The sequence below is a fragment of the Manis pentadactyla genome, chromosome 2 (assembly GCF_030020395.1).
Source record: "Manis pentadactyla isolate mManPen7 chromosome 2, mManPen7.hap1, whole genome shotgun sequence".
Taxonomy (NCBI): Eukaryota; Metazoa; Chordata; class Mammalia; order Pholidota; family Manidae; genus Manis; species Manis pentadactyla.
In genome coordinates, this window is record NC_080020.1 from 233,444,750 (window position 1) to 233,470,789 (window position 26,040).

Consider the following 26,040-nt stretch of genomic DNA (forward strand, 5'->3'; position numbering starts at 1 on the left):
TGTGACAGTTTGGGGGATGGGTGTGACAGGCTGGGGGATGGGTGTGACAGGTTGGGGGACGGGGGTGACAGGTTGGGGGATGGGTGTGACAGGCTGGGGGATGGGTGTGACAGTTTGGGGGATGGGTGTGACAGGCTGGGGGACGGGTGTGACAGGCTTCAGGATGGGTGTGATAGGCTGGGGGAGAGGTGTGACAGGCTGGGGGATGGGTGTGACAGGCTGGCACGGTGCCCGACAGAGCAAATGCTCGGCACAGAGGCGCTTGCTCTCTAGATGTGCCCAGCCTGCCTTGATGTCAGTAACATCTGGGCAGGAAGATGGAGGCTTGATTGCTCCAGATCCCTCCTCACCCCAAAAGCTTAGATTCTTAACCCAGACATCTAACAACTGGGTGCCTGGGTGTGCCATTACTTGCGTTAAGGAAGACTGACTCACTCTAAGAAATCAAATCTACTGACTGATGTCAGGTTACGAAGACACGTCAGCACTCCCGGAGGCCCCAGTAAATTTCACTGGCCAGTCCACTCAAGGTATTCAGATTATAGCATAACCTCAATGTGGTCAAAACGCCTGTATTTCCATTAAAATATGTTTTAAGCTATTACATAACTGGAACATGACAGCTCCCCTCTCCTCTCCACCCCAACACAAGCAAACGACCCGTGCACCCCCTCCTCCTGCTCTGGGACGCGAGTCTTCCGCCCCGTCACTCCGCCCCAGAATGCAGGCTACACTGTCACCAGCAACTAACAGCCCCTTTCCTCTTCATTTGAAGGTCTTTCCTGCTCATCTAGACACAGACTGTACATGTCCACCAAAACCCGCCTGCAAATCAAAGATATTTAAGAGTATGAGGGAAGAGAGCTGTTTGAAAGATTATTCCCTGTGGCTGTCTTAGGTCATAAACGTCACTGACATTGAAAAACCTGAGCCAACTTCCTGAGGATGCGTGTCCCTTCCCACAAACGCCCCTTTTCAAGGCGGTGGGACCCAGCAGCGCCACCCCCTCCCACAGCCCTTGGGGCTATTCCCCCCTCTTGTCCAGGGTGGGAGCCAGGAAGCTGTGGGCACGTTTGCGAGGTGCTGCAGCCCCACGTTTATCTGCAGCCCTGGAGGGCTCAGCGTCGGGATAGACTGGACTTGCTCCCCTAGATTTTATACAAACCCCTGGCCGAGGGCCAAAAATTTAAAAACATGAAACCACCTTGGAAAAAAAAATCTAGAGATGGAGTGACAGAAACAAATTTGCAAAAAATCTACTTCTTAGCAAATGGGATTGTATACTTAGAATAAATTTTGACTTAAATGTTCTCTCCACAAAAAAAGCAAAGAAGGCTGGTGATCTGTAGGGATGGGTGTGTTAACTAGCTCGATTGTGGCAGTGACTTCACCAAAGTGTATACCCTAAATAAATACAGTTTTTAACTGCCAGATATACTTAATAAAAAACTAAGATAAAAGTAACATTTTCTCAATGCATATTTTATACAGCCTAGTCACACAACCTCCTAGAGTACCACAGAGATATGCTTCCTGGATTGACGGCATACCTGGAGCGTCTGGACTGGACAGAGAGCAGACCCCAGAGCACACAGCCAGGATGCTGGGGGCTGCACCTGCTGCCATCTAGAGTGCACGCTGCACGCAGCCTCGCTTTCCACCGAGACATGCTATTCACTCAACACCACACACAATAGATGCTGATGGTGTCCATGCAGACAGGGCCATGGTTCACCTCCCCTGACTCCCCTCTAAAAATATATCTTTAAGTTGTTGGGTAAAAATGTTTTTCAGTCTGTGGCTGCAAATACAGTAACAGGTAATTAGGACAAGTAGAGAAGCCACTGCAATCACTCGTGTAATTCGTGACATCAAAGAGACCTGCTCTAAGGTGCTGCCCGCCTGGAAAACATGCCATTTCTCATTCTATGCTAGACTGTGTCCTGGGACCGCCTTGGGCTTTCTGATCCTTTCTCCACCAGACATGAGCTCTACTCAACATGCTGAGTGGACAGAAGGTCCCTAAGACCTAAGCCATTAAGAACTACAGAATAAGAGGGTTAACTCACCTTGCTGCCTTCCAGGTCAGGAGTGTCCACTTGTATCTCTTCGTCTTTAACGATCTCAGCTGGCATCTAGAGAGAAAATAGACCATGGTTTAGACTTAGTCATGGTCAACCAATGTCAAACTCCTTTAATGAAGCAAAGAGCACATGAAATTGTGTGAACTTTTAGGCCACTTCTATGGACAAAGCAGGAAAAGGCACCATAGTGTTTCCACGGTGGTTATTTCAGATACAGGAGTGTATCTGCTCTGTATTTTTACCTCTGGATCCACCAACAAAATGCCAACCTATTTAATAAAACTGTTGAAGAAATCTTTAAGAGAAAACACCATGAATCCCATTCATGTAAAAGAAGTGGATTTGCCACCCATATGCCTTTGTAATTCTCCATGTGCTTGGGGACCCAACCAGCACCCTCTTTATCAGTGTTCAAGAGATGCGGATGGCCCCATCCATCACACAGTGGTGCCCACATTCTCCTTGCATGCTGTCACCCAGTTTTTGTGACTTGTTGGCAAAAGGCAAGGACCTATCTTTAATCAGTGCCTGGGCTCTCTCCGCTCTTGGGGAAAATCATTTGGTTCTGCAGCCAAAAAAAAGAAAGGCTTCCACAGGGACTCCTTTAATTGTGTTTCTGTATCAGTCAGAACAGGCAGATGAGACCACAGTGCCAGCAAACCAAGGGCACGCGCTGTGTGTGCACCGCAGGCTGGGGGGTCTCCACCCATCAGTCACCCAGGACACAGGCTGGGGGGTCTCTGCCCATCAGTCACCCAGGATGCTGGGCTGGGGGGGTCTCTGCCCATCAGTCACCCAGGACACTGGCTGGTGTCCTACTGTGTGCCTGGGGAAGATCCAGGTGAGAAGAGAAGATGCCCTCCCCCCAGTCCCCACTAAGACCCACATTAACAGCCAGTGGGGAATCAGAAGTCTAAAGAGAAGAAGGAGAATGGGTGGCCAGAGATAGAAGGAATTTCAGGAGATGGGTGAGTCTCGCCAAAGGACAGAGTGTTCCAAGGACAAGAGGGGGGCCCAAGCCTAGCTGAAGGTGAAAGGTCAGGTGCAATGAGAACAGAGACGGGTTGCATTTGGTGCAGTCGCAGGCTGAGGCCAGAAGAGGCCAAGGGGAGGGTGGAGGTGGGGAAAGTAGGGAGAAGCCGGTCCCTCCAAACACGGGCCCTTCCCGTGTGGGGGAGACGGGATGCCTGGGGAGAGCGAGGCCTAGGGAGGGGGCACCGGTCACGGCAGGCGGGCTCTCGGCACGTTGGGCATCCAGCCAGGAGGACTCGTGTGAAGGAAGAGGCTGAATGTGCACAGAAAGGGAGTAAGTCATTGGTAGCCCAAGGCTCTTGAGGAGCTCAAGGGGGCAGGGTTCAGAGGTCAGGAGCAGGTGGGCAGCCAGGCCCTCCACCGCGACGGGAAGATGCCGAGATCCAGTGCCCGAGCAGGCGCCACCACCCCCCGCCCCACAGCACGCCCTGCCTGCTTCCTTGTTTTTAAAAAGTGCCGGTTGTTTTCAGGAACTAGTCACAGAACTCAGAGGGGCGCGGGCCCCGTGTCAGACACCGCAGTACATGTTGATGGGTCTACACCACCGGCCAGGGACAGGGACTAGGAGAGGCACACGGCGCACCCCTGGGGGGCCCTGGGAGGCACTCTTCCACTATCTGAAGAAGGCGCAGGGAAGGAGGTGGCCTCCCCTCGACGGCACCCACGTGTCTCCGGGTGCTGCACGGAGCCGAGTCACAGCTCCAGGGAGCGCGGGGACCGGCCTGAGGCCACAGCCACGGGCTCTGGACGGCAGGGTGGCGATGGCCGCACCACCAGCCCCCGAGCCGGCCACGCTGGAAGCTTCCATCGCACTGAGGCCTCCCAGCCTCCTGTTAGTTAGATGGCGTGGTAAGTGTTCCTATTGCTGAAGGCACTTCTCTTGGGTTTTCTGTTCTTTACAGCCAAAAGCATCGTAACAGATATAGTACTGATTACACTTTTTAATTTACTCATTAAAACGGATTCCCCAAGGACCTCTGTGAGCTTAGTGAGTTACTCTGCGCACCGGAAGTACCCAGGCTTTAAAGCTCCATCGTGTCTCTTCTAATTAGACAACAATTCCGGGATTCCACAGATCTAGACTGACCTTCTCCTAATGAGTCCAGATTGTTTGGGTTTTGCTTCAGTTAGTGTTTTGTTCTCAGCTCTCTCGGGGGAGAAACGCATGAAAGGCGGTGCAGCTCGGGCGCATCTAAGAATCTAAGTAGGGACACTTCCTGCACTGACTCGCTGGGACCCTGAAAATAACTGAATTTCAGTAGAACTCAGAACTCGGCCGGGACCTTTGTGATTTCAGCCAATGCACCCTTTTCATGCACCCCTGGAGACCTGGGGTTTACACAACATGCTTATCACCTGTCAGGGAATGATAGTGTAATGCTCTTCTGCTAAAACAGGATTGGTTATGTGCAAGAAATGCTAAACTATTTCCCCAAAAAAGGAATCAAAGGTCAGAGTCCTGGACAAACAGAGCCTGCAATTCTAGGCATTCTCCTGTCTTTTTAAACTGTTTGTAAAAATAAAATAAAAATAATTTTACATCTGGCAGAAAACATTACATTCGTGAAAAATGTATTCCATAAATCAGACAGCATTTTAACACCAATGGTTTAATATCAAGGTGCCATTTTTGTGCAGGATTTTTTTTTTATGATAAAAATTGTTTCCTTAACACTGGGGTATAATAATTTGGAACTTAAAAGTAAACATTTATCCCTCCAAGAATCAAAGCTTATAAAGCAGATTGTTCATGTGATCGCTCACAGAGGCCTCCACTCAAGCTCCGCTGATAGAAACGGTGGAGGGGCCCGGGTGGGTAGGAAACATCACGCTGTTAAAACCAAAGAGAAACAATTAAAAATAAGTTATAATTTCTAAAAGTAAAAACTCAAAAGGAAACAATGCAGCATAGGAAGAAAAAGGTGACTGAAGGCCCAGATAATCTAAACTGTGATGGATGACCAGCCGTGACACACTTTCTGACGCCTCCATCCCAACATTCCCTCCCTCTCACCTCCATTGCATTTCCCACAAACTAAGCCTTCCGTCCTGTTCAGGGGCCACTTGGTTCATGACAAACAGGATTCAGTGCCTTTGATGCTTCGCCGCTCGTGACACAGGTAAGCGGGGTCACTCAGTTAACTGAAAGCACAGCTTCCCCAACCCAGCCCCTCAATCTTAGTTCTGTCATGAGCCAAAGACAGACATCAGCAGAGTTCTGTAAGGGTCTCAATGCCAAGTTTGCTCTCAAGGTGCAGGAGGGCACAGTGCCAGTCTTGCTCGCCATCCCAGAAAAGTGGACATTCATGATGTCATCTGGAAGGAGCAAAGGACAGCCTGCCTTCTTTATCATCAAAATCTGAACTTCAGCTCTTCCCTTAGCACGGGGAGTTTGGTGGCACACTGTGATGTTGCCCTGGGAACATGGGGTGTCCCCCAGAGTGACCTCCAGCTACCCCCCTGCTGATGCTCCAGCATCTGATATCATGGGAGTCATCGCTGCAAACAGGTGGGCACAGCTGCAGCTCTCCCTTGAGTTGGAGGAGCCTTCGTTCCTGAGGTTCCCTTTGCCAATGTAGCTTTGACTCCAAATTCACAGTTGGGATGTTATATTTTGTAATATTTGTCTTTATAGCAACATTAAACTGGATGTTACACACACTGCTGCAGCAATAACACGTGAGATAACCAGGCTCATCCACAAGGTTGGAACCAGCTCCTCAGACGGGAGATTCTGGGCACATAGCAGAGCGGAGAGCGCCTGAATCCACCTTCTCCCACCTCCACACAGAGCATTTCGCCCTGAAGAACAATGGGGACCAAACTGAACACCTTCTATACAGTGAGGGACAGAAAGATAGAACTTTTAAAAGCAGAACGGTAGGAGAGACAGAACCCCACCCCCAGCACAGCGACTGGCAGAGGGGAGGAGGGACATGAGGGGAGAGCCAGGCACGGACTCGGCCCTGAGGCGCAGGATAAGAGCACTGCGGTTCAAGTGCAGCTAGACCGTAAGAGAAAGCACCTGTTTCGGAACTCAACCTCCGCCATCCGGGATCAGGGAAGCCGCCAGGGCCACAGCTGACACTTCTTCCACACATCTCAGGGCAGCCGAGAGCAGGAGCTGGGTGTGATCGCTGGTCCACAAGGAGGGTGCACAAATCTGCAGGCTGGTGCCACCAAAGCACCCTCCCCAGAGCACCATGGGGAAACACCTGCGCCAGGCCTGACCCCTGGTCATGAGTGAGACCTGGCAGGTACTGACACGGGAGTTCCCAGGAGCAGCCCAGAGCACACAGAGGCCAATGGGGATCATGCATGGAGCCTGACTCCATGCCCTCGGTGGGACCTGGTATATGCCTGACTCGGGAATTCCCCCCAAGTGGTCCCATGCAGCCCCGAGCATGCTTGAGCATTCAGATGGAGAGGCTCAGGGCACACAGCTGGTGCCAATCCCGGAGTTACCCGGAGTGTGCTCCCAACCCACCACTGGACCACCACCCTCACCCCCAACCAGTGCAAAACCCCAAGGCGCCCACCCAGGAGCCCCTCCAATGGTCCCCAAGGCCACACTCTGAGACCATGCCCTGGGAGCCCCAGCACCAGGAAAAGCCCCTCTCACACTTCCTTGGCCACCAGCTTGCCAAAAACATGAGGCACATGCAGTCTACACAAGGGACTCTCCTGCACAGGGCCATCCTTCAAGACTGCAAGAGTGAGCCCTTCCCGCTGATTCAAGAACCAAGCACAGAAAGTTATACAAAATGAAGAGTCAGAGGAATACACTCCAAATGACAGAAAAAGAGAAAAAACATTTAAAAAATATGAGAGTTAACTAATCTACCTGATAAAAAGTTTAAAAAGATGGTTATATAGATACTCCCTGGATTTGAGAAAATAACAGTACAGTTCAAGGTGGATCTCAACAAAGAGAGAGAAAGCCTAAGAAAGAACAAACCAGAGATGAAGAATTCAATAGATGAAATTTAAAAATATGCTGGAGGGAACAACAGCAGACTAGAGAAGGCAGAAGAACAGATCAATGACTTGAAAGACAGAGGAGGGGAAAGCACTCAAGCTGCACAGCAGAAGGAAATGAGGACAGGGTAAGACAACATCCAACATCCTAACAACCATACTACAGTATAGAAGTCTCAGGAGAAGAGAGAAAGGAGAAGAACATTCATTTGAAGAGAGATGCAGCTGGCAACTTCCCTAACCTGGGGAAGGAAACATCTACCAGGTCCAGGAAGCACAGAGAGCCCCAAACAAGATGAACCCAAAAAGATCCACAACAAGACACACCATCATCAAAATGTCAAAGATCAAAGACAAAGAGAGAATTTTTAAAGTAGCGATAGAAAAGTGATGAATTACATATAAGGGAAACCCTATAAAGTTATTATCTGATTTTTCTGCAGAAACTCTGCACACCAGAAGGGAATGGCATGATACATTCAAATCACTAGTGGAAAAAACCCCTAACCAAGTATGCTCCACCCAGCAATGTTATCATTCAAAACTGAAAAGAGCTTCACGGATAAATGTAAGTTAAAAGAGTTCACCACTACTAAACCAGCCTTACAGTAAGTGCAAAAGGGGCTTTTTTAAGAGGAAAAGAAAAGACCCTAAATAGAAACAGGAAATTTAAGAAAGGGAAAAATTTCCACTGGTAAAGCAAACATATAGCAGAGGTAGTAGATCAATTACTTAAAAGCTAGTATTCAGGTCAAAAAGACAGAAGAAACAAAAACATTTACATCTAAAAACTAGTTAAGAGAATCACTAGATAGAAGGTGTAAAAGAAGATACTATATACATAAAGCATGGAGGAGGAGGAGTAAGAAATGTAGGACTGTTGGGATGTATGTGAACTTAAGTGACCATCAGCTTATTATAGGTTGTCAGAGTCACAGGATGTCAAACTAGAACCCCAAGTTAGCCACAAACCAAAAACTTACAAGACACAAAAGGAAGAGAAGGGAACCCAAAAGTAACACTAAAGAAAGTCACAGAACACAAGGGAAGAGAGCAAGAGAAGAGAAAAGGATCTGAGAACAACAAAAACAACCAGGAAACATTTAACAAAATGACAATAAGTACATACATATTGATAATGACTTTATATGTAAATGGTCTAAATGCTCCAATCAAAAGACATGGGCTGACAGAATGGATAAAAAAAAAGAGACCCATCTATTTGCTGCTGCAAGAGACTCACTTCAGACCAAAAGACATACACAAACTGAAACTGAAGGATGAAAAAAGATATTCTATGCAAACAGGGATGAAGAAGAAGGGGCAGTTTCAATATTTAGAAAAAACAGACTTCAAAACAAAGAAAGTAACAAGAGACAAAGAAGAACATTACATGATGATAATGGATTAGTCCAAGAAGAGGAGTAACAATCATAACCGCATATTCACCCAACATAGGAGCACCTAAATATACAAACCAAATGCTAACAGATCTAAAGGGAGATATTGACAGCAACATAATAATAGTAGGAGACTTTGACAGCCCTTTACATCAATGGATAGGTCATCTAGACAGAAAATTTAAAAAGGAAACAGAGGCTTTGAATGACACCTTAGACTACATGGACTTAACAGATATATAGAACTTCCTGCCCAAATGCAACAGAATACACACTTTTCTCAAGTGCACATAGAAGGTTCTTCAAAATATATCACATATTAGAACACAAAACATGCCTCAACAAATTTAACAAGATTGAACTTGTATCAAGTATCTTCTCAGACCACATTGGTCTAAAACTAGAAATTAATTACAAGAACAAAACTAAAAAAACACAAGGATGTGGAGGCTAAACAACCTGCTTCTAAATAATCAATGGTTCAAGGAACACATCAAAGAGGAAATCAGAGCATACATGGAGACATGAAAGCAGAAACCCATCAGTTCAAAATATGTAGGATGCAGCAAAGAGGTTCTAAGAAGGAGGTTTATAGCAATACAGGCCTCCCTCACGACACAGGAACAATCTCAAATAAACAATCTAACCCTACAACTAAAGGAACTAGAAAAAGAAAATCAAAGCCCAAAATTAGCAGGAGAGACATAATAAGGATCAGGGCAGAAATAAATAAAATAAATAGAAAAAAGATCAGTGAAACCAAGAGCTGATTCTTCAAAAAGGTGAACAAAATAGACAAACCCTAAACCAGACTTATCAAGAAAAAAAAGAGAGGACGCAAACAAAATCAGAAGTGGAAAAGAAGTTAAAACCAACACCATAGAAATTCGAAGAGCTATAGGAGAATTCTATGAAAAATTATATGCCAATAAATTGGACAACCTAGAATAAATGGATAAATTCCTATAAAAATACAATATTCCAAGACTGACCCAGGAAGAAACAGAAAATCTGAACAGACCAATTACTAGTAATGAAGTTGAACTGGTTATCAAAACACTACAAACAAACAAAACTCAGGGAACAGATGATTTCACAGGTGAATCCTGCCAAACTTTTAAAGAAGAGCTGATACCCATCCTTCTTAAATTATTCCAAAAGATAAGAGGAGGGGATACTTCCAACCTCATTCTACAAGGCCAGTATTACAACCAAAGACACTACAAAAAAAAAGAAAACTACAGACCAATATCTCTGATGAACAAAGATGTAAAAAACCTCAACAAAATACTAGCAAACAAAATTCAAAAATACATCAAAAAGATTACTCAAAACCAAGTGGAATTTATTCCAGGGATGCAAGAATACAACAGTCACAAATCAATCAATGTAATATACTACATTAAGAAAAAGAAGGGTAAAAATTATATTATCATCTCAGTAGATGCTGAAAAAGTACTTGACAAAATTCAACATCCATTCATAAAAACTCTCAACAAAATAGGTATAGAGGGAACATACTTAAACATAATAAAGGCCATATATGACAAACCCACATCCAATATCATAGTCAGTAGCAAAAAGCTGAAAGCTAAGATCACAAACAAGACAAGGATGCCCACTGTCCCCACTTTTATTCATCATAGTACTGGAGGTCATAGCCATGGCAATCAGACAACACAAAGAGATAAGAAGCATCCAGACTCATAAGGAAGAAGTTAAACTCTCACTATTTACAGATGACATGATATTGTACATAGAAAACCCAAAAGAATCCACCAAAAAACTACTAGAATTACTGAATTCAGCAAAGTTGCAGGATATAAAATTAAGACACAGAAATTTGATGCATGCCTATATACTAACAATGAACTAGCAGAAAATCAGGAAAACAACTCTATTTACAATTATATCAAAAATAATAAAATACCTAGGAATAAACCTAACCAAGAAGGTGAAAGATCTATACTCTGAAAAGTACAGAACACTCATGAGAGAAATTAAAGAAGACACCAATAAATTGAAATCTAGCCTGTGCTCATGGATGGAAGAATTCATATTGTCAAAATGGCCATCCTGCCCAAAGCAATATGGATTCAAGGCAATCCCAATCAAAATACCAATGGTATTTTTCAATGAACCAGTGCAAATAATCTTAAAATTTATATGGAACCACAAAAGACAAAACAGCCAAAGCAGTCTTGAGAAAGAAGAACGAAGCTGGGGTCTCATGCTCTCTGACTTCAGGCTATAGTACAAAGCTACAGTGATTAAAACAGTATGGTACCAGCACAATGACAGACCCATAGATCAATGGAACAGAATAGAAAGCCACATAAATATGGTCAATTAACAGATGACAAAGAAGCCATTAATATACAATAGACAAAAGACAGTCTCTTCAATAACTGGTGTTGGGAAAACTGGACAGCTACATGCAAGAGAATGAAACTGGATTACTGTCTAACTCCAAACACAAAAGTAAACTCAAAGTGGGTTAAAGGCCTAAATGTAAGATATGAAACCATAAAGCTCTTAGGAAAAACATAGGCAAGAATCTCATGAACATAAGCATGAGAAATTCCTTTCTGGATGTATCTGCCTGGGCAAGGGAAACAAAAGCAAAAACAAACAAATGGGACTATATCAAATACAAACCTTGTGCACAGCAAAGGAAACCCTCAACAAAACAAATAGGCATCCTACAGTATAGGAGAATATATTTGCAAATGATGTATCTGATAAGAGGCTAATATCCAAAATATATAAAGAATTCATACAACTCAACACCAAAAAAAAATAATTCAATTAAAAATGGACAGAGAACCTGAATATTTTTCCAAAGGAGACATACAGATGGCCAGCAAACACATGAAAAGATGCTCCACATCACTAATCATCAGGGAAATGCTGATCAAAACCACAGTGAGACGTCATATCACCTCACACCAGTCAGAATGGCTCCTATCCCAAAAACAAGAAACAAAGCGTTGGCAAAGATGTGAAGGAAGGGGAACCCTCCTGCACTGTTGGTGGGAATGTAAAATGGTCCAGCCTCTGTGGAAAAAAATATGGAAGTTCCTCAAGAAACTAAAAATAGAAATATGACACAGCAATTCCACTTTGGAGAATTTACCCAAAGAAAATGAAATCACTATTGCAAACAAATATGTATGCACACTATGTTCATTGCAGCATTATTTACAATAGTAAAGATATGGAAGCAACGTAGGTGTTCATTGATAGATGAATGGATGGAGAAGCAGCAGTACATATACACAATGGGCTATTACTCAGCCACAAAAAAGAAGGAAATCTTGCCATTTGGAACAACATGGATGGACCTAGAGGGTATCATGCTAAGTGAAATAAGCCAGGCAGAGAGAGACAAATACCCTATGATTTAATTTATATGTGGAATCTAAAAAACAAAACAAACAAAAAAGAAATAGACCCACAAATCCAGACAACAGATTATCAGTGACCATAGGGAAAGGTCAGGGAGATGGGTGAAATAAATGAAGGGGATAAAGATACACAAACTGCCAATTGTAAAATAAGTCCTAGGAATGAAAGTGTAACATAGAGAATATGACAAGCAGTAGTGTAAGATCTTGGTAGGTGATGGGGTAACTACATTTACCGTGCTGAGCATCTAGTAATATAATAATTGCCAAGTCACTATGTTGTACATCTGAAACCAATATTGTATATCAACTTTACTCCAATAAAAATTAATTAAAAAGAACAATTCTTCAAAAACATGAGAAAAGTACTCCAGATTAGTATAAAAGTCAACACTATAATCAAACAGTTTACTATTAAGGCCTAACGCTCTTTCATGGATGGATATGAGAGCCCTGAGCTTGGGAGCGCAGGTGAGCACCTTCCCTTCCTACACAAAGGAGCCAGTGACACGGATGCACCACCAACAGCTCCCCAGCACACACGCAACTAAGACTCATGCTTCTCCTGCGGTTCTCCAGCCATGGGGGCCTCCTTGATGTGGACACACTCAGGCCAGGGCTTCCCAGAGTACAGCATCCACCCCAAAAGGAGGGCACGCCCTCCGGGACCCAGAAAACCAGGTCCCACTTTCCTGCTGCACAAGACCGTATTCTTGCCCCCAGCCCCCACCCGTGCTGGCAGAAGTCCTTGGGAACCGCTTATGACAGGGTCCCTAGGAAGGAAACCATTCATGGGCAAACCAAGTTAACCAAAAGCTTAACCACCATTTTCAACCCTAGGCCTTCTCTGGAGCATTGCATGTGCTCACCTGCACCGACTCCGCAAGGCAGAGAGGACAGGCAGCGCCGCCCAAATGCACCTGCCACGGGAATTTCCTCAAAGGGGCAGAACTCAGTTTGGGCTGCAGGGGTCTATCTTGATGATCTGAACTTCACGAACTTAACTCTAACCTGCTGATCCTGTTGATCCCTGCAGTTTCAGGAAATATCACAGTGGGAAGTGAGGTGAGGGGATCATTACCTGCAGGTGAGCCATGCCTGCAGCTGAGCCATGCTGCAGACTCTCCCCACACCCCTCTCTCCAGCCCCTCCCCTGGGTCTCTGTCCTGGCAAAGGACCTGGCTCTCATTTGCTCTCACAGCACACGCAGACCGCGTCAGGCAGGAAGGGAGCTAACCCAGCTCACACTCAATGAGGCACGTTGCCACTCAACGCCGTCATCCTTGGGGGTCTCTGGGTCCTGTCCTTGAGTCACAGGACTTGCTTTAATACTGTCTCCTGACAACTTGGACTGAGTCATCAGCCCTCCCCAGCATGGAGAAGCATCTTTAGACAGAAAGCAATCTACCTGCCTCTCTCGGGCCACCCCGTCCTGCCCCAGCAGCCTGGTCCCCTCTCCTCTCTTACCACACCCCATTCTGACTCCCTCCGAGGATGCCAGGCTTCTGCTCTAACCCTCTCTTCCCTCCCACCACACGACCAACTCACCCCACACCTCAAATACAATGGGAATTAAACACGCCACCATGGAAACTTATGGTATGTTTACTGTACACAACAGTCATGGAAATCATATTTGTTACATTAAGATTTTATCTGTGTTTAAAATTTGTGTCAGATAATGCATCTATGACTCAGAAAAAACAATAATATATCAATTACAATAATCAATGTTGGAGGGGGTGATAATTTGAAATAAAAGTAACTGCCTAATATGTCTTAATTTACTTACTCCTATAAAAATTCTTAGATTCGTGATAAAAATTAACTGTTAATTTCAGCTTTAGAAGGAAACAAATCTTTTGGTCATTTTTTTCATGCCAAGGAAAAGAATAAATAATATTACTAGCAATTCAGAAAATACACAAGAGACCTGGGGAAAGCACTCTAAACGCCAAAAGGAAGTAGAAAGGTGGTCATATTGAGGCACGGTCCGCGACATTATTACGTCTATCACAGGAAAGAGAATAGCAAAGTGAGAACTAAAGAGATGAAACTGAGAGTGACTGATGTGAAAGGAGGAACAGGAAGTCTCACTGGTCATGCAGGCCTGGGACTTCATCTATTTAAAAGGAAAAAAATGAGACTCAAATGCTAATGCTGACCTTTTACAAACTATGAATTTTCTTTTCTCAAAAACTAACTATGGGGATGTACTTGTGTGCAGCCGTGCAGTCAGCGCTTACCTGTCTCGGCCTCCCGCCCGGGCCCCTGGCTCTTCTGTCCAGGCTCCAGCCGGTGGACCTTGATGTCAGGACCCATACTCTCCCACACCCGCTGCCCCCCACTTCCCCTGGGCCTCCCACGTGACTCCATTCCTCGGCAAGGCCGCAAGAAGGGATCGAGGACCCACTGCGTGCCCGGCCAGGATCAGACACTCACGTGCATCACCACCCTCTGCCCCAAACAGCCTGATGGCGACATCCTCCCCACCCCACGGACAAGGACACTGAGGCCCAAGGCCAGAAAGCTAGGAGGGGCAGGCCCCTGATCCCCAACCATGCTGTCTGATGTACCATTCACCCCATCCTTCCGTCTGTCCAGAATGACTCCTCAGGGCCTCCTACCCACCAGCAGGACCTGGGCTAGGAACCAGCACAACTACAGCGAGCAAAGCAGACGCGTCCCCTTCCATACGGAGCTTACAGCTTAGAGGGGCAAAGGGCAGCAGTCAAATGATGACAAAGCTAAAGACGGGGTCACACACTGTGACGACTGTTAATGGTCCCAATAACAGAAGCCTCTGTGGGAAAAGAGGCAGCTGGAAAATGCCTGATATAAGACCTGAAGGATGAGCAGCAGCTCGCGGAAGGGGCGTAGGACCCTTTGGGGGGCAGGGGGAGGCTGGGGCCACAGGCAGGCAGGGGCCCGGGAAGCAGAATCAGGAAGGCGGTGCGCACAGCTGCGTGATTCCCGCTGCCCACCTGGCCCTCGGGCACCTCCACCTGCACGTGCTCGTCCTCTTTAACTTCCGGCGCCTCTTGAGTTTCCACGTTAGGGGTCTGGGCTTGATACACGTCACCTTCTGGAAAAAGCCAAACAAACAGGGTTTTCAGACCAGTGACCATGACACAAACCAGTCACAGCTTCCTGGACAGCGTCACACAGCCTGCCCAGGACCCAGGCCGTCGCCGCCTCACCTGTGTCCCCAGCGCCCTTGCTCTTTCTTGCATCTGCCCCAGCACAGGGTGCGGTGGCCTTGAGTCTACACTGTCTGTGCACGTGCTTGTCCACAGAGGTCCTGGGCCTGGGAGGTGGGGGTCATCACTGCGCCCCACCCACCATGGGCTCCATCCCAGAGGCCAAACAGAGTGAACGCTTCACCAGCATGTGTCCAGTTAATTCAGTTAGAAAGAAACGCAGACCAACCCACCAGACATCAAAATCAGATTTTAAGGACATGCGGCTTTATTACTGCAAAATGAATTCAAGAACTGGGTTTGAACAACATAAGTCTTAACAAACTAGGTGGTAAAGTTGTGCGTTATGAGGTGCTCAACTTAGAAAAAAATCATCTTAACTGTCTTGCCAATGGGTTTCAGCCTGAGGCAAGTTCAGTATGGATTCAATGAGACCAAAGAATGACAATGGAACATTGCTGGGGTGAAAGGGTTACACCCAGCTTTATTTCCCACGGTGGCAGGTCAGGCACTAGAATCGCATTCACTCAGAGCGAGTCTGCCTGCAGTGAGCTGGTCCCTGCCTCTGGGCCTCTCCGCCTGCACAGCCATCTCAGTCTCTGTCCTCCGTGCTGCCACCACTCCAGCCTCTGCTCTCCTGCAGCTGTGCAGCCCAGAGCCCTGGGGCAGAGCCCTTTATATAGAGTCAGTAATAACACATTGCCCACACGTGTGCAGGGAGCAAGCCGACCAGGGCCAGGGGAGAATCCTGGCCACAGGAACCTTCACTTCACCCCCACGCCACCCCTCCAGGATTCTCGCCTCTCCGTCTATGTGCCCTCAGTCCTCTGCAACGGTCCCTGTGCGAGGCAGCTGGAACATTGTAACCAAATTCCATAATAACAACAGAGGCTATGACAATATACAAAAAATAAAAATCACAACAAATTATAATAACCCTCAAGCCTGAGGAGATCCACTGCCACCAAGTGGTCATCCCGGCTGTATTCAAACCGGTTCTCCTCAGATGAGTTAACCAGGAGGACCACGGGTGGGCCCCACAGCAGGAAGTCCTGCACACCCACAGGCCCGTCTCATTGCTTTGTCTCTGGCTTCTGCTGCGTCCTCAGCGGCCGGAACTGCTGCTCCGGTCTCAGCTGTTAGTTTCCGCAGCTCCAGTAAGAGTCTATTGGACTTTTCATCTAATTTCTCTCTGTCGGCTCCTGCCTTGATCACATCAGCCCACATCTGGGTCCTCGTGACCTTCACGGGGCCCTTTAAATTCTTCCTTCGAGAAGCAGACCGTATTTCCTTCCGTGCTTCCATTGCTTGGGCCTGAGGGCAGGAGCGGAGCACAGGGGGCTCCACGACCCGAGGAGGGGGTGCACCCCTCCTGGAGGAGCCCGCGGTGGCCGAGTCCTTCGGGCTTCCCACCAGCTTTCCACCGGGTGGGGTCGCCACCGAGGAGGGGCCGATGCCTCCGCCCGGCAGGGCCTCCACCCCACCTGCTGCTCAGACCTCCGCGCCTCCGTCTCCGGGGCTGACGGCCCCCCTGCATCTTCCCCTGCCCCCCGGCCCCTGGCGGCCTGCGCTCCCGGGCCGCCGCTCCTCCCCGTGCCGCTTCCTCTCGGGCCGCCAGGACATCCCTTACGTTTCCACAGCACCTAGCGGCGCCATCCAGTCACCAACAAGCTTTCCACCTCCTCAGCGGCACCTCGCAGCTCACGTTCTCGTGCCGCCCCTTCTCGTGCCTCCTGCAGGGGGGCGTCCTTCTCCCCTACGGCCCTTCTCAGTATCGTGAGGAGAGCTCCGCACCGCTCAGGCTGCCGGTCTCTGCCCCTGCGCCCCTCCGCCCCTGCAGCCGTCTCAGTCCCTGTCCTCGGCGCTGCCACCACTCCAGCCCGTCTCTGCTCTCCTGCCGCCCTGCAGCCGTGCCACCATGCAGCCCAGAGCACTGGGCGGAGCTCTTACGTAGAGTCGATAACAGTACGTGCCCGCATGTGTGCAGAGAGCCAGCCGACCAGAGCCAGGGGAAGATCCTGGCCACAGGAACCCTCACTTTAGCCACACTAGCACCACAGGTGGATGTATTAAGTGTTCATAAAATCCTTAGATTCCTGTAAAGTTGGTCCTCAACCTGACCTACAGCACAGGTGACGCAGACGGAGACTAAGGAGGCCAGCGGGCCATTCAGCACCCACGCGGCAGGGCCGTGGCCACTGATGAGCGGCCCAAGACGGGAACCCGTTGCACGGCTCCGCCGAGCGCCCCGGCCCCCCACCCCCACCGGGCCCGCTCCCGTCCTTTGCCCGCCCTCCTGGTCCCCATCCCCCGAGGGTCAGGCTCGGGGGGGCCCCCGCTCTCCCTGGTGACGGGAGGGAGGGTAAGAGAAGGCTGGGGAAGGCCGCATTCCCCAGGGACCCGCTGTGTCCGGGCCCTGTGCCCACACCTGATGATTACCAGGGCAATCCTCGCCCAAGCCTGTGGTGCCCATTGGCAGTCAGGACCTGGCCCTCGGCCACAGGGCCACAGCAGGACTCGGAACCCCACCTCACCAGCTGCTTCCCCGAGGGAAGCCCCGGGACGGGCCCTGTACGAGCTACTCACGTGGACGTCACGCCAAGGAGGAGACCTGACACGGTGACCAGAGCTCATTATGGACACAGGGCTGACCCAGGGGCTGGAGGCCCAGGCGCCCCGGGACCGAGCGAGAAGCGCCGGAGAGGCGCCCACCCACGCCCAGCACGGCCGGAGCGGGAAGACGCTGAGAAGCAGCCCGAGAGCCGAGCATGGAGGGCAAAGCGCGGCGCGTGGAGCGGTCATGAGGCCGAGGGGTCGGAAGCCTTGAGAAAAGCGACCCCAGCTGAGGGCACGGCGGCCCTCGTCCTGCCCCCGCCGCTCCCTCGGCGCCCGGTGGCCCCATCCCGTGGGACCCGCTGCGCCAGGAAGCGCCTTGCTCAGCGCTCGGCAGGGGGCGGGCGGGAGGACAAGAGGTGGCGCTGGGGCGGCGCGGTTACGGTGGGCCCGCCCTGAGCTCAGCTCCGAGGTCCAGGGCTGGAAATGTCTCCTATGCAAAAAGCGAACCCCAGCCCTCAGGAGGCCCCCTTATCACTCTTCCTGCAGAAGGTCGGTGCGTCCGAGTTGCTTCCTGTGTCCTTGGTCCTGGGGGCCCCACACAGCCCGCTCCACGTGCACGTGGCAGTAATGACGTCCAGACACTGCGATCATCGGGAGGGTGTCGCCGCGGCCCGCAGCCCTGCGGGTTTGCTTTAAAAATCCCCCCACCCCCTGCCTAGAGGCCGCACATTTCATTCATAAACCAGTAACCAGCTCTTTCCCCAAAGGAAACTGGCCCAGAGAAGGCACACTCGTCCCGGGCAGCGCCTGGCATTGCCTCGGCACAGCGGAATTTCACGTACCTGCACTGCTTTGAATGAAAGATTCCGCCACGGTGTTCTTCTTTCCTTCTTTGGCGTAAAAAACGGAATCCTGTGCCTTAGGTGGAACGCTGTCACATCTGTGAGGTCCTTTCCCTTGGGAGCCCTCCTAGGGTGCACATTAGGAATAAAAAGAATGTGAGTGGTGGACATGGGGCTCCCCAGCTGCGTTGGGACCCACCAGAGAAAGCTCTCGGCTGCCGGGGGTGAATCGGGGGGCCGGACCTTGAAGAGGCCCCTCTCCTAGCACCATGCAGACCGCTCCATTCCCTAGACTGCTCTTCTGTAAACTAGCCAAAAATGCCTCCCACTCACCCTCCTGGGGACACTGGGCAGCCCCTCACCAGGAAGGGGGGCCGTCCCCCCAGCTGCAGGTGGCGTGCCGGCTGGGCCAGAGGGTCTGAGAGGCCCGTGTGGCTTCAGAGCCACTCCTCAAAGCCTAATGAACACTGCTGCTTCGCCAGAGCCTGGAGAGCCACCCCTGTGAGGCCCCCGAGCAAGGTGGGGTCTCCGATAAAACATCAAACGCGTGGCAGGTTTGTGGGGAACTCCAATTTCTGAAAAAATCTATCGTAAACATCTAACAGTAACAAAGCCTAACTTGATCACAGTGTGAGATGAACTGATTCTGGGCCCCAGCCCCGCCCTAGTCCATAAACTGTCTTTATGATATAAACTGCCTTTTCTCATTTTCCTTTTTCTACCTTTTCTGCAGTATTTGGAAGTGAATACAGGCAGAATTGCATAAATAGATATTTCCATTGAGCCTCTATGTCACTTGAGAAAATGTCACGCTAAAAACACCCACCTTGTGCCATTGATACATTGTATAAAAGGCAAACTACCAGGTTTGTGGAAATGAAAGTGTGAAAATACTCCTTCAAGTGTATACAAGAACTGAGCAAAATCTTTCTACCTAGTTTCAGTGGCTTTCCAGGACGTCAAGCTCATGTTCCTAAGTGGAGGAAACAAGATCTCGGCAGAACTGGTTGTAGAAACAGGAAATGGCTTGTGGTGCTTGTGTTCAGGGGCATCAGGGATTGGGGTCCTGACAACCTAGTTCATTCTTGGCATCGTTCACATGTATTAATCACATCACGTTCCATGTCTTCAGCCTCCTCACTACCTCTGAGATCACACTCAAAGGGCAGTGACAGAGGAATATGGCCCTCCAGTGAGGACAGCAAGCAGCTGTGTCACAGAGCAGAGCGCCCTGGGAGGGCCAGGCCCTGCCTGGCGCCCCTTCACCCACTCCCACCCAACCTGGAATGTCCGGGTAACAGAAAACCTTCCAGGGCAGCAGGACGGCATAGCGTCACTAAGGTAATTTATTATTTAATCTTGTACTCTGCTTCATGCACAATGAAATGCAAGTTTTGAAAGCACCTTATTTCTATGAAATTCCACAAAACCTTCGAGGCCTCCTGGCTTGGCCTGTGGCCGAAGGGAGCTCACGCCTCTCCCAGCATCGCTGTCCACCTCCCACCCCCAGGATGCCGGAAGCTCTGTGAGGGCCAGGATGTTTGCTTCTCCAGGAAGGAATCAGCCCCAAGCAGTGCCCGGCATGAGGCAGGCACTCAGTGCCCGTGGAGAGGGAGACGGTGCACTATGCTAGCCTGAGTCTGACCCGTCCCACCTTCCAAATGCCCGGATGGCTTTTGCAGCATCAGGGGGACGTTCCTGCCCAAGCTGAGCACTGCGACCCTCAGGCTCCCAGCCCACCTCCCTCCAGCCCCACCTGCCGGCCCTCCACACCCCTTCACTGCCCGGGCTTTGCACCCCCATGCCTTCCTCCCCAGCTCACCTCCACCAGGAAGTCCCCCACTGACAGGTCTCCTCCTCAGCCTAGTCCAAGCCTGGCCTCAGGGTCCTGCTGTTGGGTCCCTACAACACCTCCACACATCGGAGCCAGAACACAGGCCTCCCCTCTGTGCATCCCTGTTACTGAATAAGCAGCAGGCTGTCCATACATGTGCTGTTCAATTAAGTGATTGTAAGGGTTGCTCAATAAACTTTGCTGACTTAACAAAAAAGCAGGAAAAAAAAGAACTGAAAATCTGGCATCCTTGAGACAAAGGGGAGAGGTTGCTAGGAATCGTTCTGTAGGTCAAGAATCTCTACAGATGTGTGTGCACACACATGCACGAACACGTGCACACACATGGCACACTTTTTCTAAACTACGCAGGAGTGGGTTACACACATCACGTACCTTTACCTCTGAGCACTGTCCCAAGACGCACCATCTATCAATCATTTGGAGTGTGTTCCCTAACAGACGTAACCTCTGCACAGTCACGGGAAAGTTACCAAATTCAAGAAATCAGCCTTGATGTGTTTCTCGCTAACCTGCCATCCACAGTCCAGGTTGTCACCGTGCAGTGTCCTTTGTAGGATTTTCCTGCTGGCTAAGGCCCAGCCCAGGGTCACATGGCTTTAGGAGGCATTTGGAGGGAGACTGAGGTGGGCTCTGTGTGATGGTCTGTGCAATCAGACGGGGGTTACGGTCCTGGCTGGACCCTACACGGCCATGTCCCTCCTCAGGTCCTCTGCGGTGAGGTGGGCCACCCAGCCAAGGGGCTATGGCTTCTCCAAGGGGAGGGCTTCCTGCTCCTTCCAACCAACATTGTAGGCAAGATGCGCAAATTTCTGGCTCCCCACCAAATTTCCATACACCATTTTCACCCATATCCACGCATGAGTCTCTTTTCAATCCCCTTAAAAAGAAAGCCAAAATTGACTCCCATGTACGTGGACAATCCTAACTCTTGAAACAGAAAATTGCAATATAAATGGGAAATTACAGAAAGAAAGCAACAAAATGTTCACAAAATTCCACTTAAACAAGCAAACCCCTGAAAAATACACCAAGACTTTATAATTTGCATGGCTAGAGCCTCACACTATGCGACCGGCCCAGTGTGTGCGCCTGTTACACGTGTGTCACAAGAACTGGAAACTGACCCCAAAGGCCTAGGGGTGCAGCCAGGACCTGGGCTTTGTTACAGGAGGCGCCCCTCCAGCAGAGGACGGGCTCAACCTGGGCCTGGTGTGCCCTCCCCACGGCCCGCCACCCAGCCTGCGCGAGGAGCCACTGCACATCTGTCCCTGCGCCCTCGAGATGACACGGGGGTGATGACTGCGCCCTCCCGGGGTCCTGCTGAGGTCTGCAGCCTTCTCACCCTACGGTGTAGGAGCCACACTGGCGCACGGAGCTCTCCACGACGCATCGGGGCCAATGCCAGAGCCAATGGCTTGGATCTTGAACTACAGAAAGTAGGGACGGCGGGGGTCCCAGGATGAGGCCACGGGAAGCCATCCAGGCAAAGGACGGCGGGGTCCTGGGATGGGTTTCCCTCCACTGCAGGCCAGACTTGCAGCACGGCACACGAGGCCTCCACTGTCAGCCGTCTGCCTTCCCACCCCTGGGGGCGGCCCACCCCATGGCCTGCCAGCACCCCAAAGCCACTCCCTCCAGAAGAGCCCTCTCCTCTGTGCACACCCACAGACCCAGCCCCAATGTCACCTGTCTCCCCTCCGGGCCCCAGCCCACTTCATACACAGCTTGTGCTGTATGTGTCTCTACGCCTGTTTTCACATACCCACACACACCTTTAACTTACTAATGCTTTACTTCCTGACATTACCATTTACTACCCACATTTGTGCTCTAGACCCTGAAGAAAAGTAGGTAATACTAGCATTCTGATAGAAATACAATGCTTATTAACTATTTACTGATATTTTACAGAGGCTTGTACCCCAAAATATTCACTTTAATGTGTGAATGCAATTTCAAGCATTTGTTACATTAGCCTTACTTCTTTGGGAGGTAATAGATACAAAATCAGAGTAACTGCAATTGTGATACAACTGAATTTGATATAACAAAATAAGGGTAGGTCCATCCATCATCAGACTGAAAAAGTCACGGCTCAAGTTACTCTCCGTGTAAGGCTCTGGCAACTTCTAATGACATACTTCCAAAGTCCAAATATTTGAATCAAGCAATAAGTGAAAACTGAGCCAATCAAGTAATGCAGACTGTTTTCAAAGTTTATTTCAAAGTGTACTAATCAGTAAAATGCACTGATATGACTTCTTTGCCATTTTCTTGGGAAGTGAGCATTTTAAATGATGCAACTTAAAGTTTTGCTAAACAAAGATAAATGGAAACCTAGATATACAATGACAACAACTCTGCTCTTTGGTTTTTTAAATACTGTGAATAGAGTGTCTATAATGGCTTAAATTAGAATCATATGTCCTTGGAATAAGTCTAATGACAGACATCCAGGGAAAATCATAGGAAGCAAAAGGGGGAGAGAACCAGCTTTCATTAACCAAGACTGTGAGGGGTCAGTAACATCAAGTTGCACAGCTAAGTACTGCCAGGATTCCAGCAAAAGATGCCAGAGTGCAGAATGCCTACTCTTACAATGCTACGGCTTTCCCCTGGTGGTGGTAATTCTTTTGCTAAGAAAAAAATCCTGTTATGATATGCAGTCAAGATTTCACCCTTTTTATAGGCATCCACTTAGATCCAGAGAAGGTTCATAGTTTGATCATTAAAGAATCCACAGTGATAATCCCAGACAAATAAGGGAGCAGACTTGTCCTCTACTATGTTGGGTGGAATTCTATTTGACATTAAAAGTAGTTTTCTGCAATCATCTCTCACTTCTCCCTTCCCTCACATTTGATGAATGTGCCCATCTAGAGCAAAGCAGCTACCCACCCACATGCACATCCCAAAATCTTCCTCCTGCAGCCCAGCTCTCGGCTCCTGGCCCACCACCTGTCAGCTGACCTCCCAGGGAAACCTGGAGTCATCCCTGACCTCTCCTGCTCACACACTGCACAGCCATCCAGACACACCTATGCTCCCTCCCATTATTTTCCTTCCCATTTCATCAAACCAAGATGCCGTGAATTCTAAGACATGTGGTTTTCTTAAGTGTCACTAAGAAAGGTGCCACTTAAACCCCATCACATTGTTTCCTTATTACCTAAAGTTCTGTTTGGTACATACTGGAAAAGCCCTTTTAGAACTATTTGGACATGGATTTTTATCACATAGCGCACCTACACCTAAAGAGGAGACTGTAACAGAAATAAATAGCTTGAAGGCTCCCAAGATTTTACATCCAGTGTCTGGCTCCTCTGTACCATTTCTGCCTCAGAGACAAAGATGTCTGTGCTTCTCCAAGTAGTACGGACAGAGTGCTCCACCATTATCCCTGGAGTTTTCTTCCAAGCTGCTCTGTACATTTGGAGGGTGGCACTTTCTTGTCTGGAACATGGGAGGCAACCCTTCTGCACCTGCCTCAGTAACAGTGTGGTGGACTGCTCTCTGGCCACAAAGCCCCCGTCAGGGTGAGCACGAGGTACACAGAATGAATGTAGCTTTGCCGCACTCCTCCCCTAGGGAAAGTCTAGTTCTCATCTCCTGGGAGCCGGCAGCCACGTGAACAACCACAGCACCCACTGGCAGATGGGTGAGTAAGGCCGGCCTGGATGGTCCAGCACGACGCTCACCCCAACTGAGTGCTGCCCCACTGATACCCTGGTGACACTGGCCCCAGGCCCACCAGCCAACCCACAGGGTTTAGGGGAATAACAACTCACTGTTGCTTGAATCCCTTAGGTTTGGGGATGGCTTGTTACCCCGTAATAAATCACTGCAACTGACAGCTTCAACTACATGTGGGCATCCTCCCTTCCTACGTCCCATGAAAGAGTTGTTGTTTTGCAAAAATATATGGGATTGAAGAATATACTCAGCTAAAATCAAATTCATGCCTGCTGTTCTATCCTTATGCTTTTCTGTGTATATAATAGCTCTTCATTTCAGTTCTGTATCTTTGCAAAATTACTTTGAGGACATTTACACAGCCATTAAGTTCAACGTGTATAGTGCAGCCATGCACATACTTCAACTGGAGACAGTAAAATGAGCAGGTGCAGCCGAGTTCATGGGGAGCACAGACAGAATCGCAGTATGACTGCCAACAGGCGTTGGAAGGTGCCATTAACACGAGGGGCGCCCCTACTTCAGAGGAGTGAAGTTGGGGACATGCTCTTCGAGGGTCAGTGATACTCAGCATCTTAAATCTGACTGCTCTGCCCCACCCATGGCCCCACTGGGACACTGCAGGGGCCCCCTGGCCTCCCCTCCGCTGTTCTCCATTTTGAGGCTGTACATTTTATTCCACCTCCAGGGCACGTTTGTCCATTTCGCTCCCTTGCTTAAATCTGGATCACAGAGAATATAAATGTTTTCACATGGTCCACCAGCCGCTCATGACCTGCCTTTCCAGCCTGCCCACCCGCAGCCCCCCTTCCCACCGCAGGCAGTGTTTCCCTGACTCCATCGGGCACTGTGGATGGAGAGACATAGGCATGTCTGAACACTGAATAGATAAGGTGTTGCCAACCTCCTGGAACTGGGGAGGCGTCGATCCTGGTGGAGTCAGGGACGGCCTCCAGGCTTGGCCTGCCACAGAGAGTGGGGTCCCACCTGCGGGTGAGGGCCGTTATGGAGACCGGCCGGTGCCCTGACGCGGGTGCCCTCCCCACTAGCAGAAGTGGCCATCTCTGTCTCCAGCACAGAAGGGTTTCCTGGGTCCCCAGCTGAACCAACAACTGCCCCCATTCAAGTATGACGAAGAGTCAAGAGTCTCTGCTTTGTACTCCAGGCACATTAAAAAAAAAAAACACTTGTAGATTCAAAAGAAAATACTGATAGTCTGCCCACCTGACTCCCTTAGAACGTGAAGACACCAAGGGTCCAAAACAGCCCCCACATGCTGCGGGGCAGTGCCCTTTTTACAGAGGGCATTCCTGGGTTTTCAGTGCTGGTTTTTAAATTCCCTTCCCCTTCCCCAGAGGATACTGAGATGACTCACAGACAGCAGATAAAAGGAGTTTAGTGAGTTAGAAATGCATAATCTGGAGCGTTCCCGATTATCCATTTCTAGCTTATTAAAGTTGCTCTAATTACAAAAAGCCTCCTGCAGCCAATCAAAGGTGGACTCGTTGCCCTCAGCAATGTGCCCATTCCTCCAGCAGGGCAAAGATTTTTTTTCTCTGTTGAATTTTGAGATCAGCCTGTCATGTAGATCTTTACACAACGAACAGCAAAGAGTGTAAAACACCTTGGGTGGCATTTTGATGACAAATGCAGAGACTTTACATCAGCCTTTGTCAGAAGCAATGCCTTCCGTCCCCTTCTCGGACCCCCCGCCCCCCGGAGTGAAACGCGCCTGTGTTGCCTGCATTGCAGCCCGGCCGTGCTGGCGTCCGTCTGTCTAAGGAGCCCTAAACGCTAAACATCAAGATCAACACCCACTAGCTCTCCAACGACAGATTTCCAGGAGCGAAGAGAAGGGAACACGGGCAGTGTCGGAACAAGCGTGACTCACACTTTAGAGCAAACAGAATGAACATTTAATAAAGGAAAAGAAAACTATATCCTCAGGACAGCACAGTGAAACGAGGCCAGAACGGGAGCAGGAGACGGG

At 49.2% G+C, this 26,040-nt stretch overlaps 1 protein-coding gene across 1 annotated transcript in view; it reads right to left on the bottom strand.

Moving 5' to 3' along the window:
* Nucleotides 1–26,040, bottom strand: part of DCDC2C (doublecortin domain containing 2C) — a 98,444-nt gene that overhangs the window by 36,576 nt on the left and 35,828 nt on the right. Inside the window, exons 7-9 of the mRNA XM_057497579.1 lie at nt 18,500–18,626; nt 14,886–14,986; nt 2,070–2,135 (exon numbers count right to left, since the gene is read on the bottom strand). Of these exons, the coding sequence (XP_057353562.1) occupies nt 2,070–2,135; nt 14,886–14,986; nt 18,500–18,626 (294 nt within the window). The remainder of the gene's footprint in view (nt 1–2,069; nt 2,136–14,885; nt 14,987–18,499; nt 18,627–26,040) is intronic.